At 41.8% G+C, this 27576-nt stretch overlaps 1 protein-coding gene and 2 non-coding genes across 8 annotated transcripts; all 3 read left to right on the forward strand.

Moving 5' to 3' along the window:
• Positions 1–5197: 5197 nt before the first annotated feature.
• ATG16L1 (autophagy related 16 like 1) lies at positions 5198–27491 on the forward strand. Of its 6 annotated transcripts, none has more exons than XM_054834829.1 (19): positions 5198–5751; positions 6639–6732; positions 8325–8430; positions 9994–10067; positions 10268–10519; positions 11394–11459; positions 14273–14359; positions 15114–15170; positions 15370–15417; positions 16163–16265; positions 18820–18925; positions 19043–19113; positions 20680–20751; positions 22807–22927; positions 23929–24034; positions 24530–24679; positions 25088–25135; positions 25494–25595; positions 25985–27491. In XM_054834829.1, exons 1-19 carry the CDS (start codon positions 5637–5639, stop codon positions 26076–26078), a joined length of 1872 nt encoding a protein of 623 aa, XP_054690804.1. In that variant the 5' UTR covers positions 5198–5636; the 3' UTR covers positions 26079–27491. The 6 variants fall into 6 exon arrangements, with proteins under 6 accessions (XP_054690804.1, XP_054690802.1, XP_054690808.1 ...); XM_054834827.1 differs by having other exon boundaries at positions 5203–5751; positions 14270–14359; XM_054834831.1 differs by lacking the exon at positions 15370–15417 and having other exon boundaries at positions 5204–5751.
• Positions 16472–16741, forward strand: LOC129210442 (small Cajal body-specific RNA 6). Its single transcript, XR_008578499.1, has one exon. It is a non-coding gene; the product is annotated as a small Cajal body-specific RNA 6 (non-coding RNA).
• LOC129210443 (small Cajal body-specific RNA 6) lies at positions 19522–19784 on the forward strand. The gene has a single exon (XR_008578500.1). It is a non-coding gene; the product is annotated as a small Cajal body-specific RNA 6 (non-coding RNA).
• Positions 27492–27576: the final 85 nt, after the last annotated feature.

Consider the following 27576-nt stretch of genomic DNA (forward strand, 5'->3'; position numbering starts at 1 on the left):
AAACATCAGGTTATTATTCACATGAATATGAAAAAGATCTCCTTTCTAATTCCACAGTGTGCGCATGGTGTTGTTTCAAATGTGGCTCTTAATAAGAAGTATTTTAGGATTGCATTTGTGTTAAAACTTCTGAAGTTGCTCAGAAATTCTTTCACAGTTGAATCCCAGGTTGTCGGAAGAGAGTTTTCTTGATACCTACTGTAATTTGCTATATTTTTTTCTGATACATAATGAGATAATGCTTTATCTCATTATGCATCATCAAATTTCCCTGAACTTCTGTTCTCAGTTTATTACCATTATCTTGTTTTATTAATTTTATTTACAGATCATCTTTGTACTAGCTCCCAAGTCAGCTAACCAAAAGGAACATTAGACAGGCAGAGATTAATTCAGCTCTGCAAAACTATCCCCTGGTTCACAATGTCATGTGTATGAATCTAGTCTTTATTGCAGCCGTGGTTTATTTTTGTCACAATTCTGCTTTAGTTGATTTCAGCTTCTAGAGATTAACAGAAGTTTTCCCCGCAAAGACTCAGTAGCTGCAAACACACGGGAAGGGCTTCAACGTATCCTTTTAGATCAAAAGGAACTGACATTCTTCTCTAGCGTTCAGAGACCTGTCATCAAAACTGTATTCTCAAAAACCCAGTGTTGCAGGAGACATCACAAAGACTAGTCATGAGCATTTGCTGAGATTTGGGGGTTGGACTAGACGATGTCCAGAGGCCCATTCAGCCTCAACTATTGTCTCCTTCTGTGATTATATTTAAATAAAACCATTCTGTGCCAGGGATGGTAATCTGCTACACATTACGGTTATTATTAACACTTTATTACATTTTTTTTCCAAGGTCTGGTCTAGATTACATTCAGAATAAATTAATCTCTCATTAGACTATAGAATAACTAATAGAGATAAAGATGGCACACAGTAAATGGTGTAGGGGGTACACAGGGTAGTAAATATTGGGCTCAGGAAAGAACGAATGAAGGAATGGGAATGATGAAGGAGAGAGGGCCCAGCAACAAGCAGAAAGGTTGTAGAAAGGCAACCAACAAAGTAGAGACTTTGTGGAATGAAAGAGAATCCAGCAGAAGGGCGGTGGGTAAAAGCCATCTCCGACAGAAACAGACTGACCCAGAGAAGAGAAGGAAAGACAGCAAAGAAATTGGAAAAGAAACAAGAGACCTTTGCAACAGAAGGGATGAAGAGTTAGCAGGGAAATTATGTCTGCTTCATACTTTACAGCAATTTGCATCTTCACAATTATAGCTTATAAGCACAAAGAAAACAACCAGATGTGGGAAATGTTCCCTCTTTTCAAATGTAAACTCAAACATCCAAAACAAAGCCTAATTTGAAAATGGAGCTTTGAATTTAACTTAGCCTTTGAGAAGGACACTGGTGATCAGCATCGTCCCAAAAAATGAACGTTTCCAGTTCTAAGTGAGAAAGCAGTGAAGGAAGTAACTGAGTCTGAGCATTGAGTTTCTGTCTGACCTGACAGTGGGTCTGAAGGGAAACGTCACATCGGAAGCTCTTCCACTCACTGCCGAGCAAGGGTCTGTTTCATCACTTGAGTGTCAATCACAACACGGCCATCTCAGCACAGAATCTCCAAAAAATTAGGCCGGAAGGGACCCATGCAATCCATTCACCATACCAGCAAAGGGTAAACTACAAAATTCTTCACAGAGGAATGTTTTTAACTGGCCTTATACGGTTCCAGTGTGGGAATTTCTCGTCTTCCTCAAGCAGTCTGTTTCAGAGCTTCACTGGCCTTACCAGCCCTTCTGCATCTCTAGTGGGCATTTTTTGGTGGCCTTTAAGCCCTTTTAGTGTAGTCCTGTCCCCCATGAACAAGCAGATCAGGTTATTGTCTTAATTTTCTGACATGCCATATTTACATACTGCTCTCATGCTTCCCATCAGCCTTCTACTCATTAGAGTAAACAATCCCAACCACCCAAATCTGGGTCAATTCCTCTATATATTTTGGTCATTCCTGCCAGGCTACTTTGACACTCGATTCTTCTTGAAATGTGCTGGCTAAAGCTGGACACGTCTCCACCAGAAGCCTTGCTCTTGCTGACTAAAGGGGAAGGATCATTTCATGTCTCTTGCTGATGACAGCCCCGTTTATCTCTGAGATGAGGTTTGCCTTTTTTTGTGATAGTATGCTGTTGCTGACTTGTGTTCAGCTGGTGAACCAATACAAACCCTAGGGCCTTTCCTACAGATCTTTCTGCATTCGCGTACTCGGTTCTTCCTGCCCTGAGGTAGTACCTTGCATCTATCGCTGCTGAAGAGCATCCTGTTTGTCAAGAGAATTTTGAACTGGAAACCTGCTCTCCGGCATATTTGCAGTCTTCAGTCTGCAGCGTCTGCTGGACTGCGTTTAGATATTGCTGCTTCTCCATCTCCCTGTTCATCTGTAAGTAATTAAATACAAACCATTGTAATCTGGGGGTAAGATTACACCCCTAGAAGGACACTATGCCCCACGTGGCGGAGGGTTTAACGTCACAGCGTGGATGTGCAGACTGCACCAGCCTGTGTATTAGGAAAGCTGGTGAAGATGTGGCGTGTCCCCAAACAACAGGCACACCTGGATGCAGAAGGAAGTTGTCTCAGCCATTTTGCTTTTCATCCGAGAGTCTGTGACCAGAACAGTGCATGTGTGACTGTTCTGCCTGGCCCCAGCACGAACCTTCTCAATAGGCGCTTAATATCTGGCCTGTCACCTGGTAAAGAACTGGCCCTCATGGCAAACAGATGAGTAAAATACTGTGATATTAGTGTTTTCTGTGCCTCTACACAATCTTGCATGCTTGGTGCAAGTGTCTCTTCCTTTGCAACTGCTAACATCTGAAATTGCCTCCCTGTGTTTCCCTCTGCTTGTATCTGCTGAAGAGGGTTTTTTCTCCTTTGCCCTTTCCCTCCTGAATGCACAACTACCAAACCCACAGTGAGCTTTCCACGGGAAGCAAAGTTTCAACCTCTGTGGATGTAGAATACAACATACTCTCACTGGAGGTATAGATTTTACTTTTTCACTGCGGTATGAATTTTCTGAAAATCATTAGATTTGTTAGTTGTCTTAAATTTTTATTCCTGAATTAGGCTGTTGAACAAATTGGCAGATTTTAATGATGGTCATAGCAGGAAGGCGCTTAAAATGGAGAAAGAAGCCCCTTTCACTCTAAATGAGCTATTTTATCTCTTGTGTTCTTGTAACTCTCTCTCTTAAAAGGAGAGCATGATGACAGATGATGACACGGAGCAGGCATGTATTATTGGAAAGACTGCCAGAAGCTTAAACTGAATTTAAGAAGAAAGAGGAACTTTGTATTGGAGTGGAAAAAGCATCGTTAGCAGGTATTGTAAAAAAAAAATAATCAGGATGTCCTGCCTACTACGGAAATAATAGATTACAGAAAGGTGGACGTCTTTAACATAGTGTGATTTTTCTAAGATTCAAGCATATACAGATGACAATTAATTGAAATCCTTCCCTGGGAACAGTCTAGCAGTTATTGTAAATAGTAAAACATATACAGTGTTTCCAGTAATTTATCTAAGGCTTGAGGACACGCTTTTTTCTTTTTGTTTCCCCATGCCATTTCTGCTCACACTGATTCTTTTTCCTGCAGCGCTGAAAGAAATAGTGGACAATTATTTTCTCTCCCAGTTTTATTGAGAAAAGCCTACTCTCAAAAAAGAGCTGAAGGATTTTTGTTGGAGAGGCTGAAGAAAAGCAGGTGGTTGGCAATTCAAAGGTAGTGAGAGACTTTGGGGCGGATTATATCTTAAGGCCAAGGTAATAGCCTCAGGAGAGGAATAACTGAGTCTGATCCCTGTATTTCCATATTTTTGTCTTCTCCCTTTTTCTCATGTTTGGTTTCCTTTTTCTCTGCAGAGGATTACGATGTAGAGAAGAAGATTTGAAAGGATGAATTTCTCTCAGCACTGCCCTTCAGGAGTTCAGTAACTATATCTGTAGAATTAGGACTTAAGCTTACAGTTATACTTTTACATTTTTAAACATCTCATTTGATTTTATGATGTATAAGCAGAAAAAAAAGTAGGCTGTGTGCTTACACTTGGCCAAATTAGTTTTGCAGAGAACGTGCATAGCCTTGTGCATTGCGTACTTGGTAAGACAGAGCTGTGCATGAACTATTATTAACTCTGCTGGCAGCGCCTTCTCCTCCAGTGTAATAACCTAGTGAATCATCTATTTTATTCTGTTACAATTCAATAATTGCATCTTCATTTATTTACTCAAAAAAGAAAAACAAGACAATTTAGGTAGGCCAAGACAAAAAGCTTTATGAATCCTGCCCAGTTTCAAATTACATTACAGTAATATGGTTACCTAACACATTACTTAAGAAGTTAAGCAGTTAAAAGTAAAGCAATGAAGCAAGCCGTTATGGCTTTTTATGTTTGCCAGAGAACACATGGTTTCGTCGTGACGCTGGATGTGCTAGCACGGTGAAGGCTGCCCTTGTAGTTTATGCTGTGTTCCAAGTAATCCCACCTAAAAACCCCCAAACCGCAGATCATTTCACCACTGCCCTCCTTCAACAGCTGTGTAATTCAGTAAAACTTCGCCACCGATGCTCTGTGTGGCTGCTGGTGGAGATTTGGGGGAAAAGACTACAAAAACTGCCCAACAGGAAGCACTGCGGAGCTCTCTATTTTGGGTGACAGAGTAGATCATCCTTCTGCTAGCTGTGTAGCTGTTAGAAACCATTTAATACTCATCTGCAGTAATAATCTTGCTTTAAAAGTAAAAGGCAAAGGCATGGACATCAGGGAGGCTCGTGGCTGGTTAAACCAGCGCACGCCCTCAGTGCCACACGTCTGCCATTTAGTTCACCAAAGCCCCATCAAAGTGTCTCGTGCTTCTTGGCTCTGCTAGGTGACACAATAACAAAAGGTTTTGTTATTCTTTTAGGGAAGCGATTCATGTATATTATGAGTCAGGGCTCCTGAACGCGAGCACCCGCAGTGCGGGCCGGCGGGACTGACAGGGGCGTGGGGATATGCGCATGCGCCTGTGGAGGGGTGGGTAGAGCCCTCCTAAGATGGCGGCACGGGCTGGATGGCGGAGCTCGCCGCTCTCAAGATGGCGGCAACGCGCGGACGCGCTTCCGGGAGGAGGCACAAAATGGCGCGGCGCGAGGCCCCCTCTTTTCAGAAGGGTGTCTGCCCGGCGGTGGAGGCTGACCCCGCATTTGTAGTGCGACCTCGCCGCGGTGTGTGCCCAGCGCGGGGGAAGGGGTGGTGAGGTTAGCGGCGCCGGAGGCGGGCGGGAGGGTGGTGCCAGGCAGTGGCAAGGCAGCCGCTGTCGCGGTTGCGGTGCGCCGCTGAGGGGTGAGGGCCCCTGACAGAGCGCGGCCGCAGCGCCATGGCGGGCGTGGGGCGGCGGCTGCGGGCCGCGCCGGCCGAGCCCCGGCTCTGAGAGGGCGCGCCTCACCGCCGCTCTCGCCCCGCCGCGGGCCGGGTACCGGCCTCCCGCCGCCTCCCGGCGTTCCTGTCCGCCTCCCCTTCCCCTCGGCCGCCCTTCGCGGGTCGCGGCCCGGGCAGCGCTCGCCCCCCTGCCCTTTCCCGCCGTGCTGTGGAGATGGCGTCGGGGCTGCGCGCCGCCGGTTTCCCCCCCTGGAAGCGGCACATCGCGGCGGAGCTGCGGCGGCGGGACCGGCTGCAGCGGCAGGCCTTCGAGGAGATCATCGGGCAGTGTAAGTGGGCCGTGGTGGCGCGGCCGAGGCCGACAGGCGCTTTTCTTTCCCCCACCTGCTCGGAAAGTGGGGAAAAAAGAGGTGGTAAAGGGCCCCCGAGGCCTCGGTTCTGTCGTTGTGAGAAGACTGGTTGGGAGACTTTTGTTAAAACTGAGAAAAGTTGGCGTTGCTCCCTATTGAGGAAAGTAAGTAGCCGCTTCACTCAGTTCCCTCACGGGCTAAACCGAGTTTGTGCTGTGGACAGTGATTGAATGCCTAAATTGTCTGCACAATTCCTGCTCAGATGTTTGTGGAACTGAGAACAGTAGTGCTATTGACCATGTTCACGGTCTGTTGTAAAATTTGGAGCTATTCGTGGGTCAGTGTTTTCTATCCAGCTCTTACTTGCCCATCCCTCCTGCCTCAGCTGTGACAGGAGCGAATGGAGGTGGGGGTCACTAAGGGCTACTGGCTCACACACTGAGGTGCTGTATGTTATGGGGAAGGGGGTGGCAAACAAACCTCACAGGACTGTGCAGCGTTTGGTATGACTAGTTCTCTAGCAGATCTGCTTTCCTTGTTGCTATCAGTTGAGGGACTATAAAGAGATTGAACTTTAAACTTCTTCTGGTTTAGCAGATATCAACATTTGAGCAGCCTCTATTAAACTTTAATAAGACCAGCCCCACACAGCATCTGGATTAATGAGGAATTTTTGGAGTTGTAGCTGAATACTGCCTTAACCTGCTTACATCAAAGAGGAGTGCACACTAATGTGGTGGAGGCTTACTAATGTTTGGTTGTGCCAGAATAATTAAAGATACTAGATATTAGCTGGTAGAAGAAGAGGGTAGGAATCTGGGTTTGCTTTTTTGTTATTTTCTTAATTATACTTTCTGCCCTTTCAGATAACAAGCTACTAGAGAAGTCAGACCTTCATGCAGTACTGGCTGATAAGCTTCAAGCAGAAAAATATGACGTGCAAAGCAGACATGAGATCAGGTATTTAAAATTCTTTTTCTGTCAGTTAACTCTGTCATGCATGCTGTAACCTAAACCATTGTTTGATGCATTGCACAAACAACTTCTAGGTTGCTACAGTGACTTGGAATAAAACAAACTGGTAAATCTGTAACTAAAAATAAATTATAACTAACTCTAAATACATGATAAAGTTACAATGTGCTTACAGTATACAATGCAGAAAGATCGGCCTGAGTTTTGGACAGAAACTAATTTATCACAAACTCAAGGTCTGGAGGTAGACCAGAATGAGCTTCTGATCTGCTTGCCTTACAGTGGTTATAGTGTTTGCCTGGTGTTAGTTCCTAATCATTGTGATCTGACTCTTGAAATTGTCTGATCTTATAAGCATTGCAGTGCAGGGAGAGACTGATGTCTTAGTTTCTTTCAATCTATGTTATCCCATAGAATGGGGAGGATGGAGAAAATCATGATTGTGAAGTGTCTGTCCTAAATAAGCACCATATGCTAAAAAGAGTCTGTCTTCTGCCTGCTTTTAGCAGGGTTTTTTCAGGAAACTTGCTCTTTAACCTGGGAATAGCACTGTAGCGCTGCAGGCTGCTTATTCTGTTGGCATTTGAATCCACAGCACACCAATATTCTGGTAATGTGTCCTTTGTCCGGACAGCATGTAAATCCCAGCATGTACAGCCTGTTGGGTTCTGCTCTTGGTCTAACTGAAGAAAAGACAGGGTTAAGTAGCTCAGAATTTCCTATTTCTGTAGGAGTTGCTTCCTCTGTTGAAGCTCTTTTTGCTATATAATACAAAACTGTATGTGTAAGAAGAACTCCTGGTTTTATAGGAATGGCAGGCAAAATGTCAGCCAGCAGACTGAAGTTACCACCTGTGTGAAAGTTCTCAAAAGCTTTTGATGACTGCAGTTGTCTTGAACCATCTTTATTTTATGGGAATCTGATTGTGGTTGAACACCTACTCCAAGAGATGAGGCTGGAGTAGACAAGGATGAGAAGAAAAGCACAGAAGCAGCATCTTTAAATTAAATACTAACCAGAACTCTGATGTTGTCCTCATTATATGACAGTTTTTTGAAACAGAATGAATTCCCTAATCCTAGACAGCTGAGGAAAAATGCTTTTACTTACTTGAAATTTTACTTTACTTGAAATTATTATTTTTAAAAGCTGTAACTTATAATATAGCTGCTAGCCTGCTTGAAGGATCCGCGTGATATATATACGCTTTTAAAAAACTGATTTCTTCCAGCATTTGGAGAGTGTACTTTTAAGACTCAATTGTCTTCGTGCAAATTTAAGCAAAAGCTTGTTATCTTTCATTTGAGTTTAAATTCTGTTTTAGAAATGTACAAAAAGGTGACTGGAGATCTCAATAAATTTCATTTTCCAGTTCTATTATAATGGTATTTTGATTGGCAAGAAATGTGTTGCGGGGGAGCTAGCTATGGTTTAGTTCGCTATGAATGAATGACCTGTATTTCTGATGTAGTACAGAAAATCCAAGGGAGTTTGTCCTGAGACTTAACTGGTCAAAGGCACAGGAGCAACTGGATTCTAGTTTGTGACATCTCTTCTTCCTCTCTCTCAAACTCCAGTCCAGGGCATGATGGCGCATGGAATGATGCTCAGTTGCAGGAACTGGCACAGCTGAAGATAAAGCATCAAGAGGAGCTGACAGAGCTGCATAAGAAACGTGGCGAGGTTAGAAAGTCCTCTCGTGTTCTGTATGGTCCATACGTAGCCCTTTGTGAATGTGACCTTAGTTTTACCAAGCTTATTCATCATCATTTTTCCTCATTTCGTGTACAGCCTTTTTAAGCTCCCCATGTTGATGACTAAAATAAACCAGAGATGGTCAGTCTTTCAAACTGACAGCCAGGAAATAAGAACTTAAGTTGTCAGCGTAGCATGATTTTTAAGTAGTACTTAATTTTTTTTCATGAATAAGTTTTTAAAATGTATTTATTAGAGGAGGAAGGAACTGATCCAGTTTACAGAGTTGTGCTTGACCACTAGTTCTACATTGGAAAGATTTTTGAATGAGCAGAGTAAGAGATTAGGTGGCTGTGTGTGATTCCATTAGGCTCTCACTTTGCAGGACCACTGCTAGATAAGAGTGGATAAAAAATAAACAAGTACAAGCAAAGGTTGAAAGTGCTGTGGTGTTAGACTGAAAAGGGAGTACTGATTCTGCCAGGTCGATGCAGTAGGGAGCCCAGAAGTCCTATTAGCTGTGAGAGGTGGGCCTGGAAGACAGGAAAATCCACTATCTTTTTTTTTTTTTTTTCCTTCTGATGGGAAGATGTGGATGCTTCATCAGCAGAATTGGATTTTTAAAAAGCACAGCAGTGCATTGAATGAGTCCAGGAGGTGATAACTGAATGGTACTGCAGACTTTGATAGGGAGAAGGTGGGAGTGACCTGGAAAAAGTTATCATGCTCCTTTGATCACACCTCAGTGGAGTTGTGGAGAAGCTCCAGTGTCAGTAATTCTGAGCTTTTCAAAGAGCAGACAACTTTCTACATGAGGTGTGCACTGACTAGTCAAAGCAGTGAAAATTCCTTCTTTTTCCACAACCTGGTATCCTAAGCTGTCTACCCAGGCAGGCGCTCTTCTCAAAACTCAGTCTTCCTTCTCCATGGGCAGCCAAGGCTTTGCTCACTGTGGGGCTTGTTGCTGCTCACTGACTGGCAGCTCTGAGCTGGCAGCAGCAGCTCATTAGTGTTGGCCTCTACCCCTCTATTTCCTGTGCACTGCAGAGACTCCACCAGCACCTTTCTTTCTGGGAAAACTTTGTGAAACCTATGTTTATGATATGTAAGCTACACGTCTCCTGTAATGGCTGTCCTGGCTGTAACAGGAAGATTTGTTGCTTGATTGTTAGCACTCGTGTTGGTTTACTTACTTGTCAATTTTTAGTTTCTGTATTGATTTTTCCACAACTTTAAAAAAATAAAATTTCTTCCTAATATGCATTCTGTTTGATGTGACTATATTCAAGAAACTCTCTGAGGGAAGGGAGTGAGATATCAAAGGACAATGGCTTTTTGACGACTCGTGTTTGAAAGTAGATTCCCTGATTTAATGACCTGTGTGATAGGGGCAGTAAACAGATCTGTATAGAAAGCTGGGAAAGAAGACCCGAAAGGTATGCTTCCTGCTTGTGATGTGAGGTTGGTCTGTACTCTTGCTGGTTGCTGCTAAGTATGTGTTATCCAGCTGGCATCCCTGCATTTTGTAATATCATTTTCTCCTCTCCCTAGTTGGCCCAGTCTGTAATTGATCTGAATAACCAAATGCAGCAGAAGGACAAAGAGATGCAGATGAATGAAGCAAAGTGAGTAGGAACTGTTTCATCTGTCTGGTTGGTATGTGACCCAGACTCTTGGTTGAGTTATTTATTAGTGTTATAATATTCTGAGTCCTGGCCATGGGCTAAAAATTCCTTTGTTAGGCATTGTACAAATACCACAGTGGTGGATGGTATAAGTCCCAAAGGAGATCCTCATTGTTTTGTATATTTTGTTGCCATCCCAGGATTGCAGAGTATTTGCAAAAGATCTCTGAACTGGAAACAGAGTGCCAGGAATTGCGTAACAAACTGCAAGATCTTGAGCGAGCTAATCAGACACTGAAAGATGAATATGATGCTCTCCAGATCACCTTCAATGCCTTGGAGGAGAAACTGAGGAAAACTACTGAAGACAACCAGGAGCTGGTCTCACGTTGGATGGCAGAGAAAGCACAAGAAGCCAATCGTTTGAATGCAGAAAATGAAAAGGATTCAAGGTGAGGTTGATGACCTCTATTTGATAAACTACTTCCCAATGTATTTTGAATACTTATGAATGCATAGGATAAAACCAGATTTAGTTTTGATCTCTGTGATCTCTATATTCTTGCACAACACAATGAGAGACCAGGACTTCGTATTCCTCCTTTTGGCCAACGCAGATGGGTGCTTTGTGGAAACATTCCTGTCTTTTAAATTAATAAAACATGTTCTTTTTGTTTCTTGAGCAACTTTTAACTATGGCCTAAAGATCACAAATCAGATAGAAACTGTTGGTTTGGTGGGGTTTTTTTTCTAGTATTAGATTTGGACTTCTCATGTTTATATTGCATCTTGATACTACTAGTTTTACCCTTTTTTTTGACTACCCAGTTTAAGTGTATTTTGCGTTCTACTGAAAGGAGAAGCTGCCACGAGACTAAACTATGTAAAATTTGCAAAAATAAGTTTGTACTTTTTTCCTTGCAAAATAATAATTTTTCTTCTGAATTGCTTCAGCTTGCTTGCCAACTAACAATACTTGGAGACAAAGAGCTATAAGACAAATCTCATAGTACTTGGCAGTTTTGTATTATCTTTACTAATATAACTATTTTTGCAAGTTCTCGTACTCCGAGCAACTCCACATTCATATTGGTCATGAAGGGGTGTAGGTACGCTTCTCCTTACTGCCTCACTCAGTTGATCTTTGCTATTCACAGTAAGAAAACTGCCTCTCCTACACTGAGTATCTGGAAAAGCAGGATAAAATTAGGGCAGTGGTCTGATTCTTATTTATTTATAAATATTATGAAGCTCAACTAAATGGTGCAGGGTAACCTTTGGAATGGGATTAAGGAAGTTTTTTTTAAAATAACCTTGTTTTCTTAGGAGACGACAAGCCAGGCTGCAAAAGGAGCTAGCAGAAGCTGCCAAAGAACCCCTGCCTGTTGAACCGTAAGCATTCTTGATTTACAGTCTCTTCTATCACTTCATGCTTCAGTTTTATGCAGATGCATGATAAATGGTATATTTGTTATTTCTGAATTTGGTGATGTAGAGGAATGTTTAAACTTTGGTGTAAAGTCAAAAATGTACAGTAAGTCTCCCTACTTGAACTTCCAGAAGAAGGAGCTCTGTTATGACTAAAAATAGATTCTTGAGCCGAAAGTCATGTCAGTATAAAAGCATTTGTTATGTGGTGCCTTTGGTCTTTAAAATAGTTTTTTAATCATGGAGCAATATACTCTCGAGATGCCTATGTTTTTAAGTGTTAGGCTACAAATAGCTAGGATCAAGGATTTCCTGTAGGAACAGGTACTGAGTGAGTTAAGGTGGGTGAAAGTATATTGATCATTTCCATACTGGGAGAGATATATTCTGTAGGAAAAATACAGATAGATGTGGAGTTATTTATGTCTGGCAAGCCAGAGATAAATATCTGTAGTCCCTTGTTCTTTTCAGCAGCAGCACATGGATATTGGCTGCTACGTTTACTCCTGGGTGGTATTTAATCAGCTGAGTGAAGTGGACAGTTGATGGTGCAGGTGCTTTGCACCAGGTTGATGAGGTTATTAGCACTCATGTTAGCCAAATTCAGAAAAACTACACCTGCTGCATTGTCAGTGGAAACAGCTGAGGCAGTGCCAGAGCAGTGTGCAGGCTTTTTCTTGATATCTATTATCTTTGTGTTAGCATCACATAATCACGTTAGGTCTCTGTGCTGCCTGTCCTTGCACATGGTAGGAGCAAGGAACCTGCTCTGGAAGAGGGCCAATGCAAAAGTCTGGGTAGGTAGGAAGAACATATATAAGGGGAATATGAGAGAGCTTGTAGCATTTGGAAGGAAAACTCAAACTGCAATTAACAGTACAACTAGTTAGCACAACTTGCTTTGCCTTTTTTTTTTTTAAGATACGTTTAAATGCTTCCATTCCCTTAACTTATTGAGGTGTAACTCTCCATCGTAAGATGGAGCCGCTGACCTCTGTGTCACAGGCCAGTGGACAGTCCCAAGCCAGAGGACAGTCTTCCCAGCTCGTAAGAATAGTGATATTCCTTTTGTCCATGTTATTTGATGTTAGTGCACACGGCATATCTTAGAATATTAAACTCTTCAATAAATAATGTTGCACTGAGAGGGGAAACACACAAATGTAACGTGTGCAGCCACTTTCCCCATTAAGCTGCTGCTTCTCCATTGCCCAAAGCAAGACCTTGCAATCTGACAGCTGAGCTCAGAGGTAGCTGTAGCACAACAGCTTGAATATTTTACCTCCTGTTGTGGTGGGGATGACGGTCTCAGCGTTTCATAAATAATTGGATATGAGACATTGAGAAGTTAAAAAGAAGCCTGCTTAAAAAAATCTAGAAAATAATTGCTTCTGTAAATTACTGAAACTGTGCTTCACAGATGTTTTTTATTCCTTTTTTATTTTATAATTTTAGTGTTTGTATTGTATAAATGTACTGCTTACTGAAGGGGAAAACTGTGTCATTTCAAGGAGTGTGCCCTGGTGTTTATATTCGCTTCAGAAATAGACTAAGTTAACACAAAAAGTTTTTTTGCTACATGAAGTTTTAGTAGTTCAAACTTTAGATTTTAAAAAAGCAATATCAGGTGAACTTGATAGTGTTTTATTGAAATATCAATCTGATACTTTCAATCAGTATATATTTTCCATAGCCTTTTCATATATACTGTCCTCCAAAATCTTAGAACTTAAAGTGCAGCTACATTCCGAAATGAGAGATTAAAAATGATCCCATTCTCTTCAATGCTTATGCAGCTGAGTGTTATCTGATGGCAGGAATTGGTTTATTCCTACTTAAATGCTGAGTTTAAACTTCCTGTTCAGTCAAATGGCACCAGGTTAATAGTGTGTTTAAAAATAGTTTGTCCTGTAAAATCAGCAGTGGAGGAAAAATCATCATTGAAGGAAAAAAGCTGTTGGAGCTCGTGATGACTAATGGGGAAAAAATCCTTTTAGCGTTAGCTGAATAGTTTAGCTCGATTAATTTATGGTATATATTGGAACCTCACACTTCTGTTTAGTTGTACATAAATGCTTTAATGAAGTGTACCAGAACATCCCTCGTACTTAATGGAGCACCACCTGAAGTACAACAGTGTAGAAAGTATCTGGATATCTTTGGTGTGGATGAAGAAGGGAAATTCAAACTCTTGTGCTTTTTTTAAAATACTTTCTTGTTTTGGAACAGCAAAAAAGGTGCTGTGAAAATAGGATATCACCTATATTTGGGATTGTAATAACTCATGGCTTTGCTGTTCTGTGACTGTTCCAGCAAATATAGTTCACTCTGCAGCAGAGTCTTGCTCAGATGTGATAGGTCCTCATAATGCTGTATATAGTGCTGCAAGCTGAAATATAGTACCCGTAGTAAAGAGAATCTGGAAAGGGTGCCCATCAACATAAATGTGGGGTGAGGAGGGAAATTCAACCCTGTAGTCAGTGAAGAATGTAATTGTTAACTGGAAAGAAAAAAATGAAATTTAGATGCTGCATGTATTCGTTTTCAGACATTGTATGTTGAATGTAGTATCTCTGGCAGTGACAGCTAGATCAGTGTTTGTGGTGTCTGGATCTACCTACATGTTACCACAGCTAAGTAAACCTAGATGCAGTTTGGGTGCAGATATTGGCAGACCCTGGAACAATGTCGTCCATTCAGTTCATATACATCAGTGGGTCATTTCCATAGGAAGTCCTGGCTGATTGAAAACAAGATGTTTTCTCTCACTTCAGCAGGGATGATGATATTGAAGTGCTTGCAGATGAAACGTCTGACACAGCTGAGGAGACATCTCCAGTGCGAGCTGTCGGCCGAACTTCCAGGTTTGTAGACTGAGAAATTTTTGTATTGTGTCATTGAGGAAGAACAAGGGATGTAAGAGTTGGAACTATGCTGGGAGTGTTATTTACAGTTTTTACTTGCCTTTAGCTGGAATACAGTTTAGTACTTCCACCAGAGCAGTATGAAACTCATGTGCTGTGTTCTCCATTACCATGCTCTAGATATGCTCTGTTTTTTCTTTGCTGTTTTAAATTAAACTGGTGTCTGAAAAATCTGTCTAATCTTAAAAACAAAGGTTTAAAAGCAAAATAGACAATAAAATGAGTATTTCAGTGCCCGTTGTATTACATCTCTGTTACTAAACAAGATATCAATGTGACTTTACAAGTAGAAGCATTTTTTGATTTAGCTGAAATGCTGAAAATATCTTCACCAGATTAAATGCATCTTTTTCTTCCTCTAAAATAGCAGTGAGTGGAAAGTAAGAGGTAGTTACATGAGAGCATGGATTAATTTGGTTGAAACTTCAGACTTGGCAGACTGTTATATCTAAAACCAGTAATTCACAGGGTGGAGGTTGAGGGAAATTGAAGAAACTTGACTCACAAATTATGTTCTGAGTTGTAGTTACTGGTAAGTTTTGAACTGATGCCTGCCTTTGGTGTTTTCTGTCTTCTGAGTGGGTCTGCAGGGGAGGGAGTCTTTCCAGAGATTTGTTGCTATGAAATGTGTTTGTATTGATCTTTATGTGGAGAAACTATTCACAAGGTTTAAACCTGTCCTCCCCTCCTTCAGTAAGCGACTCTCCCAGCCAGCTGGAGGCCTTCTGGACTCTATCACTAATATCTTTGGGTAGGTTAGAACACTTTCACCTCCTTGTTTTGCATATTGTTTCAATGTACACCAAAATCTTGGTGATGCGGGGAATACAAACAAATAATTTCAGTCTTTCTTCTAGCTTCTGCCTTTCTTTTTTTTTTTCTTTTTTGTTCTCCTCAACTTCCTGTTTCTTCCATCTTGCCGTGTGCTGACCTCTGACCTTTCCCTCCAGTCTGTCTGAGTCTCCCCTTTTGGGACATCAATCTTCTGATGCTGCCAGGTGAAAACATTAATCCGCTCTTAGTCCAGCATGTGAATGTATTCCACTGAAGTAACATGGAACCCAGCTGCATTATCCTGATTAGATTTCAAGTGTTGAGAACACTGCCTAGAAACTGTCTACAGTTAGAGAGGCAATGAGCCCCTCTTTGTGGAGGGAATACATGGGGCTTGCTCTTACTTTCCACTGCACTTTGCTCCTTTAATAGGGTTATTTAAACTAAGTCACTGGGTTCTGTGCTTAGTATCCAGAGTGGAGCCGGTCCAAGTCCAGATCTGCATTAGGTGGATGGTCTTTGCTTAAGTGGTGCAGCTTGTGCTTTTGAATGGAGCATTTTTGTGCCTGGGATGTAGTGCTGCAGTAGTGCTGAGTCTCCCTAGACATAATGATGGAATTGCAGTTTCTCCAGCTGAACTCAGCTGCAGTCATTCCCATGTTTCTCCTTCCTATTTGAAAAAAAAAAAAAAAAAAAAGGCTGCTCCAAAATGAGGTCAGTAGAGGTCAGTGATCAGTTCAGGTAACTTGTCTGGTGTGCTATGAAATACCTAAAGCCACAAACGGACATAGTTTTATATGACAAACATAATTTTTTTTAAGATGGGATAAAAGAAAGTTTAAAAACACTTCCCCTATTTTTTTTAATCACTGTACAGTGTAGTTGAGTGACAGGTACGGATCTGGATGAACTCAAGAGAAACAGTGTTCACTTCTCGTTTTAAAATATTTCTACTTTGTTTCATCTCAGGAGGCGTTCTTTGTCCTCGTTCCCTGCTCCCCAGGATAATGTAGAGCCACATCCAGGTGCCAGTAAAGAAGTGAGAGTGCCCACTACTGCCATATGTGTCTTCGTAAGTATAGAAGGGTTTCTTGGTTTTACCATTGCTTTTACTGTCTTTGGAGGAAGTGAATCCTGTCTGTGTGGGAACCAGCCTCCTGAAACTTTTTGTTAACAATGCCAAACAAGAAGTTCTTGCTTTGGTAGCATAGTTCATCATATTTAATTCTTAGCCCAAGTACTTTTCATAGCCAATGTGCTTGATGTCTGTCTTACTGAGGTCAATGATGACTAGTAAAAGGTCTGAGGGCACAGGGGAATTACACTCCATTACCCTCTTGGCTCCCAGCAGTCCTTGTTCTGTCATGCCGTAGTAGAGCTATGATTGAGGAAGAGATTGCTGACAGTTTGAGATTAATTCAGTGCCAGTTCTCCACAGTGAAGGGAGTTGTGGCACTGAATATCATCCAACAGAACTGATTAAGAGGAGCTCGTGGTAGTGGGGTGTCTTCAATATTGTGTGTGATCTAAAGTTTTCAAGCTGAGACCTCCTTTATGTGGTGTTTTGGCCTCACAAGGCCAAACTTAGATTTCTGTGAAGGGCATTACCTTTTTGAATGAAAGATATTGTGGTAAATTGTCTTGTAACGTGGCTACTTGTTTGAACATTCCTCTTGAGCTTTCTCCGGCACTCCAGTGCTGGATGTGGATATTTCATGGATATGAAATGACTTTTTTTTTATCCAGAGTAACAGAGTGGCTCACTGCAGCATGGAGGCTTTTGTTTCCTAGTCTGCCCTGTTATCTCCTCTAGTGGAAGTCATGGGGTGGAGGGAGTAGCAATGTTACCTTAAGTGAGAACAGGGTCATAACTTAAGGGGGCAGCCTGGATCTGGCTTGAACAGGGAGCATCAGAGGAGGTATTTGTGGCTGTGGTATGCGTTGCAACCTCTCTCTTCCTCTGGCTATGTACAGCAAGCACAGTTGATCAACAGATATAATCCTGGCTAATTTAATCATAAAAAGGTATTGCAAAGTTACATATGTGAGTTTTTCAAGAACGGCGTGAGAGGTTATGTTGTTTTCACCTTTCTCTTGATCTTCTGTAATGTCATCTGAGCTTCCAGGAGCAGTGTGGCCTGTCCCCCCCCAATGTGGAGGGGTGAACAGCAAAAGACTGTGCTGACCCCTGGTCTTGGCAACGTAGGGAATGCTGCCCTATTCCAATTCCCCATCTTGCAGCAGGAGTAGGACCGGTTGCAGTAGTAAGCCTGTCAGACTGCGGCAGTATGGAGGCAATGTGTGGTTAGCACTACAATATTAGAAGGAAGAAGTCCTTACTCATTTCGTGGGAATCCATATGTCCCTTCTAGAGGTGATCTGCGTTAGGTTTTAGCTCCTGTGTTTGCAGCCTGGATGGAGCGTGAGGACATGTCTAGGTCCTGCCGAGCATTCCAGGAATGAATGCAAGGACTCTGTGCCAAGGGTTTGGCAGATTCGAGGAGCAGACTGGGCTCACTTCTGGAGAGATGAGTAGAACAGACTTGGGAAGGCAGAGAAGGTAGTCACTTCAGTTACCATTCTCGGGTGTAGTTTCTAGGTGAGACCTTTAGTTTGTTCTGAACGGCTCTTCTGCACTTGTAGAAAGGTCAGATATGAAGTGTGGTGACTCCTAAGTATGAGCTGGTAGACCCAAGTTCAAGCAACAAGTTCCAGAAAAGTACAAGTTTCCAGAAAGATTGATTTTTAGAAGAGCAGTTATTGAAAATACTTAAAAAGGAAATGCAGCAAATGAAATAAGAACGTCGTACTAATACCGTGGGTAAGTAGCATAAAGCTGTGAAATTAACAGGGGGGGAAAAAAGGACGGAATCTTAAAATTCTCATAGGTTTTAAAAGGTTAAGAATCATAATTAAGTGGCCAACTCAAGAGTCAAAACATTAAGTTGTGAGAAAGCAGGGGTGCACGGGTGTCACTGCATGTGCAGATAGGAACCACAGCATAAGCCTGAGTTCTCTGTGAGAGAAGGTGCTGTCTCAACTGTGCTGGTACTACTTAATCACCAATATAACATAGCATTATCGCCAATGCACTAAATGAATGCAGTTAATCTGTTATGCTGTTTTCTAGCAGACTTTCCTAACTCAAGCCTGACTTGAGTGTTCTGTGGTTGCATGAACTGATTGGATCAGGTTCCATGGCTGGCTCTAGATGGAGAAATGAAAAGTTAGTTTCCTTCTACAGCATATCACCTGTTACTGTTTTCTGTCCTGTCCTTTCCTTAATTTTTTTCTGGTGTAACTTAAAAGCCTTACCTTATAAAGACTAAACTTACAAAGCATCATAAGGTTTCCGGCAGTTTATCATCACTGTTGAGTCCTTGCTAGTGTTTTTCTTTATGTGCTTTTGTTTTTTTCTTTAGATAAGGATCACTCTTTTTGCTCTGTTTGTACACCATCAACCATAGTAGAGTTTCAGTCTGTGGCTTTGTTTCCTATATACTGCTGAAAGATCTACAGCTGTGGTTCTGTATAACCTTTTAAGTTCTATAGCTTTCTAATCTGTGGTTTTTTGGGTCTGTGCTAATACCATTTTGGGTGGCTGTTGTGTTCCTCCCACTCCTCAGGACGCACATGATGGGGAGGTGAATGCAGTGCAGTTCAGCCCTGGCTCCCGGTTACTAGCAACAGGAGGCATGGACCGGAGGGTTAAGCTTTGGGAAGTCTTGGGAGGTAACTTTTTTGCTTTGGGGTATGGCGGGATGCTAAACAAACTCATGTTATAGTTCACTTTGTGTCAGCTTTTGTTCCAATCCATTGCTTAAGTTTTGTTCATCTTTCTCTGTGCAGATAGGTGTGAGCCTAAAGGTTCCCTCTCTGGTAGTAATGCTGGGATTACAAGCATAGAATTTGATAGTGCTGTGAGTATCTGTGCAATATCCACTGTTTGTGATTGGGAATAAATTAATTGAATTATGTTGTGTTCTGTTATCAATTTCCATTCTAGCACTTTGAAAAGTTACCTAAGAAATGAGTTAAAACACTTGTGAGAATAACCGCAAATAGTTAAAAATTGTACCAATGATCTTTATTTGATATGTTGCATTCTGTAATTCTCATCTTTGCTTTACAATTCAGAAGATGATATGCAGCTCAGACATTGGATGTTATGGGCTATTATGATAAAATTATAATAAAATACACTAGGCTTTGTCCAAAGTAAGAAATTAATTTTCAGCTTCCCACTAAAGCTGGCATAACAGCACAAGAGAAGCAAATACACTGAGGCTTTATTTTTGTGAACTTTATTTCCATAAGTGCTGTGTTGAGGTCTGTGATGAATAGTAAAAGGTCTGATTATCCTAAGACTTGCACTTCCATGACCTTTTCTCCCAGCAGTTTCTCGTCAGTCCCGGCACAATAATGGCGTGGCTGGCAGAGTGTTTGCTGACAGCTTGTGATGTGGTCAGTTCATGTTCACCTGAAGTATCAGAGACATGACTGGGATCAGCATCAAACAGTCCTGCTTGAAGGAGTTTGGGGTCTTGGACTGTTAGAACTGGATGTGTGATCTGACTTTTCTGCTGAGACCTCGCCCATAACACAATGCTTTACTGCACAGACGATAGACCAAAGCTGACGTTTCTTCCATTTCATGATTCTGTGAGCTAAACTCTATTGATACACACCTAAAAGGATCCTTCCTTTGGACACTGACCAGCTTTTTAGAGATTTGCTGGTCTTGTTAATTTGTAGGAGAAACTAGTTCTGATTTTGACAAGTTGCTTGAACACATTTGAGGTGAGAACTGCCTGAGGTGAGATTTTAATGGGCTTTAAGGATTCAGGAAAGTATTTTGAGTTGGACAGGAGTGCAAGCATGAATCTTGAGGTGTCCATTCTGCATCATGGGTGACTTGAAAGGGCCCTAAGCCTAAAGCCATGAACAAGTCAATTTATCTCCTTGGACAGATTTAGTTTTTGGAATCTTAGTTTAAAATGTTAGAATTGTAATGCGAATTGCAAGAATTGGGCTCATTCTACTCTGAGGCCAGTCTAAGCAGTAGATGATGCAGGGCTTTTTGCCTGTGAAAAATTAAAACGGAAACAAAACCAAAACCACCACAAAACAAAACACAATAGATGAGGGTCAACTAGAACTCGATGCCTCACTTCAGCAGCTGGAGGTAGAAGGGAAAGGAGAACGTCCTTTCTGATCTGGTTATTGTTACTCCTTTCATCTGTAGTCATGATTCTACAAATCATTGTCACGTTTTGACGAGAAGAAAAAGCCATAGCCTTTTTGAAAGCTGTTACACTAGTTTTCCTTACTGGTATATGCCATTGGGTTTTGGGGTTTTTTTTTTTGTTTATTTCCTCTTGGCAGTATAGCACTAATAGAGTTTTAATGATTTATTAGAAACACTTTTGAGTTTAATTTGCATACTGACTTGCAGAAGTAGTTTTAAATTAATCTTGTGTTCGCAGGGTTCTTACCTCTTGGCAGCTTCAAATGACTTTGCCAGCAGAATCTGGACGGTTGATGACAATCGATTACGGGTGAGTCTCTTGAAGGCAGAGCAATGCTCAGGCTGTTTCTGGCCTGTATTTCCAGTTTTGTCTAATGGGAATATGGCAGTTTTGAAAGTTGCATGTTTACAGGTGCTTCCAATAATTCTTTTTTTAACAGGATCTTTATTAAGGGTCTTCACAGCAAGACCTAAAATACAGTATTGGTCTCTGCACAGCCCTGCAGGAAACTCTGGTTACTGCGTATTTTCGCAATACAGCCCCCCCCCCCCCCCCCCCCCCCCCAGCAACCCTTGCCATGTAAACCTAGTACATTTTTGCATCCCTCTCTCTGGAAATTTAAGTGCTGCTTATGGTTTATGGAGATCCACTTCAATGTTTTAGTCTCAGTCCAAGGAGAGGTCTGCTGAAGAAGGGTTTGCAGAAGACAGAGGGATTTTTTTTTTAAGTCAGGAGCAGCATTCTTGAAAAGGAATCCTTTGCCTAGCTGTTAAAAGGCAGCAAGCCTAAAAGTGCTTGACTTTATTCTCAATGTCTTTTGAAAGATTCCTCCTCTCCTCCCAACTTCTTTGTACTCACGTTCTTCTGGAGAAGGTTCTAATTTAAGGAGGATTCACCTTTGACCAGAATAAGCTTCTTCAGCTTTCTAAGAGTATTTTTTCTTGTCATTCCTATACACACTTTTCATCAACTTTAGGAAGATGCTACTTTGTTCTGAAACTTGTGACGTTTCACATCAGTTATAACCTACGGTTGCATTATAATTCACTGGGTAGTTATCAATGTGGAGATGTCAGATCTCATTTAGGAAAGTGAAGAATATCAGTTCTTTTGCAGCTTCTGTTTGGCTGCCAAACCTAGTATTGGATGTGAATTATAGTGAATAAAAGTTTAACAAACTATAGAGTAATCCTACAAAATGTTAGTTATCTCTCTGCAAACATCCACCTGGCTTCACAATATCTTCCTGTAATTTTTTGGTGCCCTTGGTGACTACCAGCTTTGGCTGAGTGTATTCACTGTTCGCTGAGATAAACTAGTGCATTGTTTGTTTTGAGTGGGTGTGGTACAGATTTGTCATGGCTTGCATGTGAGCAGGAGGCAATGAAGCTGAAATCATGAATTTTGCCACAAACTCCCTACTTAAATGCAAACATCTGTACCTAATGACTGTGCAGCAAGAGCAGAAGAGAGATCCAGAGTGAAAGTTTAGATCCTCCTTTCTGGAGTTTGTGTCCTTTCTTAAGATGAAGAGGTCTTTATGGGATGACTTGTTCTTTCAGAGTTTGTGTTGTGTCAGGTTTGCTTTTTTCCCAAACTTTGCTCCCATTCCTTTCCATTTTTAAGGTGTTTTTTTAATTTCCTGAGCCCAGATTGCTTTGTGTAATTTGATAGTCCTTTGAGTATTTAAAAAAAAAAATCTACTATATACCAAAGATTGTTCTTTTTTTTCACAAGTCTTACTTCAGTCATTCATTATCTGTTTTGCAATTTAGTATGTAAATATTCAGCAATTTGAAGTGAATGTGGTTTGTGTTCTTCTCAGCCCCACAGACCCTCCCCCTGCAGTTACACAAGCTACTGCAGGGAGTTTTTCTGAAATCTCTGATTGTCTCAGCTTTCAGGCTTGAAGATATAACAACAGTTGAGACTAGATATCCTGTTGTATCCTTGAGAGAAGCTCGCTATAAAAAACCTGAAGGCACAATTTCCATTTTCAGCATGCTTTAACCCCTTTTCCTCATTGCTCCTGTAAGGCTGTGTTGCAGTTGCCATCTGTCTGTGAAGCATAGGTATTTGGAGTGTTGCGGAAGAGAGCTCGCAGGTTCCCTGAGTAGCTAGAGAAACTGCAGCAAAGGTGACCTGTGTCTCCCAGCTTCAGGCTGAGCTCTGTGGTACTTAACTCTCCTACTCAGTGTTAAATCTGTTTAACTAGAATAGATATTTTTTTCTCCAAGCAATGCAGTAGACAGGCGAATTATGATTTAAGATTCTTTGAGTTGTTAAATAGCAGTAGTAGTAAGCTACAAGGAAAGGGAGCAAGTGGAACTGTGAAATTTTACCATGTAAATCTCTCATCCTCAGCACACCCTGACAGGTCACAGTGGTAAAGTTCTGTCGGCCAAGTTCTTGCTGGACAATGCACGCATTGTTTCAGGAAGTCATGACCGGACCCTCAAGCTCTGGGACCTCCGCAGCAAAGTTTGTAAGGAAACCTAAATTCTGTCTTTCATCCCTGTTCTGTGCTTCTACTGAATGTAAATGCAAGTCTGACATCAGCCAGATTATTTCATCATCTTGCTTGTCTAAATAAGCAAAAACTAGCAGCTATACCATCTTCTGTTGTTATTCAAGTAATTGGATTCTTTCTGCCTGTTACCTGAAATAAGAATAAGAAATCATGTGTATGCAGGAAGCACTGTTAATGCTATTACATTAACAGCAGCTGTGTTCTGTGAGTGTTCTTTGTTTACCAGTCTGGGGGTGGGTATTTTAGTCTTCCACTAAAAACTTGGAGCTAGGTCAGAGTTTTTAACCCTGAGGTGGATGGAAATGTCTCTTGGATATATACCAAAACTGTCAACATCTCAAATGAAGGAAATGCTAGGATCCAGATTTTTCTTTGGGAGAAACACCTTATTTCCTTGGCTTCTCTCCTGTTGATGGCTCTTAAACCTGTTTGCACTGAGAGGGAAGTTGAGATTCAATGTTACTGGAAATGTCTCTTGGAAACGTACCAAAAATTTCAACATCTCAAATGAAGGAAATGTTAGGATCCAGATTTTAATTTGGGAGAAACACTTTATTTCCTTGGCTTCTCTCTTACTGATGGCTCCTAAACCTGCCTGCACTGAGAGAGGAGTTGAGATTCAAGGTGACCTTGATACCTGGACCACAAACATAGGTCAAGGAGACAGTTTCATGTTGTTTAACAGTAGCAAATTATATCTGTCTAAATGCCAAGTGGAAGTAAAGCAGCTGTCGTGGGAGCGTTTAAAGGGATATTAGCCACAGCAAAGGAGATTGAGAAGGGCAGAGGGGTTGTTGAAGACTTAAGTCAGGATTATTCTAAGACAGAGTTTGTCTGCCCTGTGGCACTCCTTGGACACTGCTGTGTGTGTGGTATAGTGATTACTTTCTGTCTCTGTTTTCATCAGTTTGTACAGTATAAGTTTCAGAGTGTCACTATTGGTTTATCCTTTTTAGGTATAAAAACAGTGTTTGCAGGATCTAGCTGCAATGACATCGTATGTACTGAGCAATGTGTAATGAGTGGACACTTTGATAAGAAAATTCGTTTCTGGGACATCAGGTAAAACTATTGAAAGACAGAGCTTTTAAGTATAGGAATGGTTATGGGATTGCTGTCCAAGTATAATCTGAACTAGGGAGCTCTTCTTCCTGAGCTTGGAAGCTGAGACTGTTACAAGACTTGCAGAAGGCCATTGAAAGAGTTTTGTTACTACTTTGGTGGTTTAGGTTTGTTGTGGGTTTTTTTGGGATGCTGTTTCTTTTCTGAAAAGGCAGTCTGCTTTCTTGTAAATATTTTGTATTGGTCAGTACTTAACCATTCTAGACATTGTTTAGTTTTTCAGAAGGTGGGGCTGGAAATGTTATTCACAAAGTGAGATCTAGCTTGGGAAAGAATCAAAATGTGAGAATAATCCAGTAATCCTTTTTCTCCTCTTCTTCCACATTGGGACAAGTGGGACAAAGTTTTGATACAGTGGTTTGGTTTCTGGACCCCGATTTACTCTTCCTTTTTTCTTTCCTTTTTTCCTTTTTTTTTTTTTTTTTCTGTCTTCAGGACTGAAAGCATAGTAAAAGAGCTGGAGCTGCTTGGAAGAATCACAGCTCTGGACCTGAACTCAGAGCGAACAGAGCTTTTGACCTGTTCCCGTGATGATCTACTAAAGATCATTGATCTGCGGGTTAGTGCTGTCAAGCAGACATTCAGGTGAGCATGTTCTCCACAAGAACGCTATGAATTTCAGAACTTTGGATTGCGGTGTGCCCTCAGTGTTGGAGTGTTTTTCAGTAGCTCCATGGAGAGAGCAGTCTCCAAACTTTTTTTTCTACATGGGTAGCAAAGCTCTCTAGAGTCTTAACAGCCAAGATCTGCTCTGGTGGATCTTTTCATGTACCTCTTGAAAGAAGATAGCTTGGCTTTGAAGTATTTGGCCTAAAGGACAGAATTTTTTAGATGTGATTGAGAGCAGGGTGTATGAGAAATGCAAATTGTGATAAAGAGATACTGGAGCTTATTCTGAACTGTGTAGAAATTCTTACCATGCTCTTTAGTGAGAACTTGGAAAGTCCGTGTTCTTAGAAATTAATTTACAATTATCTGATTCTAACTTTTCAGTGCCCAGGGATTCAAATGTGGCTCTGACTGGACGAGAGTTGTGTTCAGGTAAGGTCAGATATAAGCAAGGTATGAGAAATCTTTCCCCAGCAAAAGTGAGTGATTCCTGATGCTTGGCTGCAGTGTCCTCCTTTACAGCTAGAAAAAACTGGGGCAGAGTTTGTGATTTGCCCAAGGTTGCCTCTTGGTCAAGACAGAGTATATCTGTAGATGTTGATCCAATGTCTTGGAAACTCTGATCTTGAAGCGCTTTCACCTCTTAGTGTTAGCAGCTGGTAACACAACTCTTAAAAGGCTAACGCTGAGTTGCTTGCTTAGGAAGTCGTGGGTGGAATGATGATGTGTGCTGATAAATTGCTGACTTAAAAATTGTTCTCTGCCTTCTGCACCTTCTCTGATGTCATAGCCCTGATGGTAACTATGTGGCTGCTGGTTCAGCTGATGGGGCCCTCTACATTTGGAATGTGCTCACTGGGAAATTGGAGAGGACGCTTGCAAAGCATCACAGGTGAGGGGAAGCTGGCTGTATAAATAACCCATATAAATGGATTGTGAATCTTGCTGAGCTATGGAAGAACTGTAGTTGTACAGCTTTGCAACTTATATTGGGGTGTGAGAATTTTTGATATGCGGATTCTTTGTGGATTCATGGTGGTATTCTCTAGATTGAATTAAGGTTAGATTTGTTATTGTTATTGAGATATGATTCTAATAAAGTACACTTAATATATTCTGAAGAAACTGTATCTCTCTTAGGCTTATTAAAAGCCCAAGTCTTTTGAGAGCTGAGAAAGTGCTTTTCTTTGATAGTCAGAGAACTATAATATTTCATTCCAGTGTTAAGTGCTGTTGTGGAATTCGGCTTTTTTGTAAACCTCTACCTGGCTTCTGTTTCAGTTCTTCTATCAATGCAGTCGCATGGTCACCAGCAGGTGCCCATGTGGTCAGTGTGGACAAAGGAAACAAGGCTGTCCTGTGGTCTGAATTTTGACTGAACGGAGGGTGAAAGGCAGAGCGTCCACTGCCTCTGTGTGTGGTGGTGCTGGTCCATGGCTGAACAGAATGGAGACCTGAGCCCAGATCCATCCTGAGTTGGGATATTAACAAGCGCATGGGCTTCACTTTCCAGAGGAAAGTTCTAAAGCAATGGAGAAGGAGCCTGAGTCAGAGACTTCTTATGGCCGTAACTGCACTGTGGCACTCGGACTCAGCAAGGGATTAGCTGTTCTGGATGGAGAATGCTACTTAGTCATGCCTTTACATGCAGTATCTATGCACCAAGTGGAGCTGAAGATACTAGCGGGATTCCTCACCAGACAGCTGTGCCAAATACTCTGTCACACAAATGTATCTACAGCACTTCTGAGTTGGAAATGTTGGAAAGAAGTTACTGTGTATGCTGACTTAATACATGTCCCGTCTCCTGTGTTCTGTTCTTGTGGCCTAGTTCAGGCATGGGGTGAGAAGATCCTGAAATGTGGACAGGTCCTAGGCAGTCTGAAGTGTTGGAACAGCTTTTAAAGCGAGTCTCCTGTGGCTCCGGCAGCTCTGCCTTTGAGTTATCAGCTCAATTCAGATCTGCTCTGATCCTGACACAGGTTCTCCATCACTGTCACGTGAACTCTTTGTATCAGTTTCACCTGTTCTTAAGGCAATGGTCCGTTCTTCAGGACTTCTGCACCTGTTTGTTAAAATGCCCTTCAACAACTTGGGTATCACAAAATAGGAGATTTTTAATATTTTTATTCCACAGGCAGTTTGGTTACTGGGTGTGAGGAGAGAGAAGTTCAACTTCTGTTGTGCTGCTGTGATAAGGAATGTAGTCATACTGTGACTTCAGCACCAGAATCTAGATGGTTGGTCCCTTTTTCTGTTCATCCGTCCTGTCCTGGCGGCTGTCAGTAGAACACAGGGGAGCAGTGGGGTTAAATCCCAAATCCATTGTTTTGGTGCTGGCAATTCCAGGCCATTTGCCCCCTTCTTGAGCACACGTGCAATATTCCTGTTTGCGCTGGAGCCCTCTGTGCTACGGAGCAGTGTCTTGGCTCTGTCCCTGTTAAAGCATCCAAAACCGTGATGTGTCTGGGTGAGCTACCTGGCATAACTTTATCCAGCCAAACCTGTCCACATCGTCTGGGCCTCAAGACAAGCCACCAGCGTTTTATTGCCTTTTTATTTGCACTTTATTTTCTTCTTTCCTGATAGTGTTTTACTAAGGAAGTGTGTTCTTTGGAGGGGCTGGGTTAGGGGGCAGCTGCTCTAACAGGCATCTCTCTAACCTAGCCTTTTGTTCAGACACTTTCTGCAGTGGGGAATTAGAGTATATGGGGCAAAGTTTTTATTTATTCAGCTGCCCGTAAGAACTTGATTGTAAATAAACCTGTGTTCTGCTTTTAAAACCCCACAATGCTCCGATTCATTTATTTGTTTGTCTGTGTGTGAGCTCTTGTTCCGAATGAGTGAAGAGGGGAACCTGAAATGTGTTTTTC

The sequence above is a fragment of the Grus americana genome, chromosome 9 (genome assembly GCF_028858705.1).
Source record: "Grus americana isolate bGruAme1 chromosome 9, bGruAme1.mat, whole genome shotgun sequence".
NCBI lineage: Eukaryota > Metazoa > Chordata > Aves > Gruiformes > Gruidae > Grus > Grus americana.

Bases quoted from the DNA above. Each gene is read 5' to 3' on its own strand.
- ATG16L1 (XM_054834827.1), top strand. From the start codon at position 5,637: ATGGCGTCGGGGCTGCGCGCCGCCGGTTTCCCCCCCTGGAAGCGGCAC. The intron at 5,752-6,638 runs GTAAGTGGGCCG...CTGCCCTTTCAG, and splicing joins CGAGGAGATCATCGGGCAGT to ATAACAAGCTACTAGAGAAG. The intron at 10,068-10,267 runs GTGAGTAGGAAC...TTGCCATCCCAG, and splicing joins ATGCAGATGAATGAAGCAAA to GATTGCAGAGTATTTGCAAA.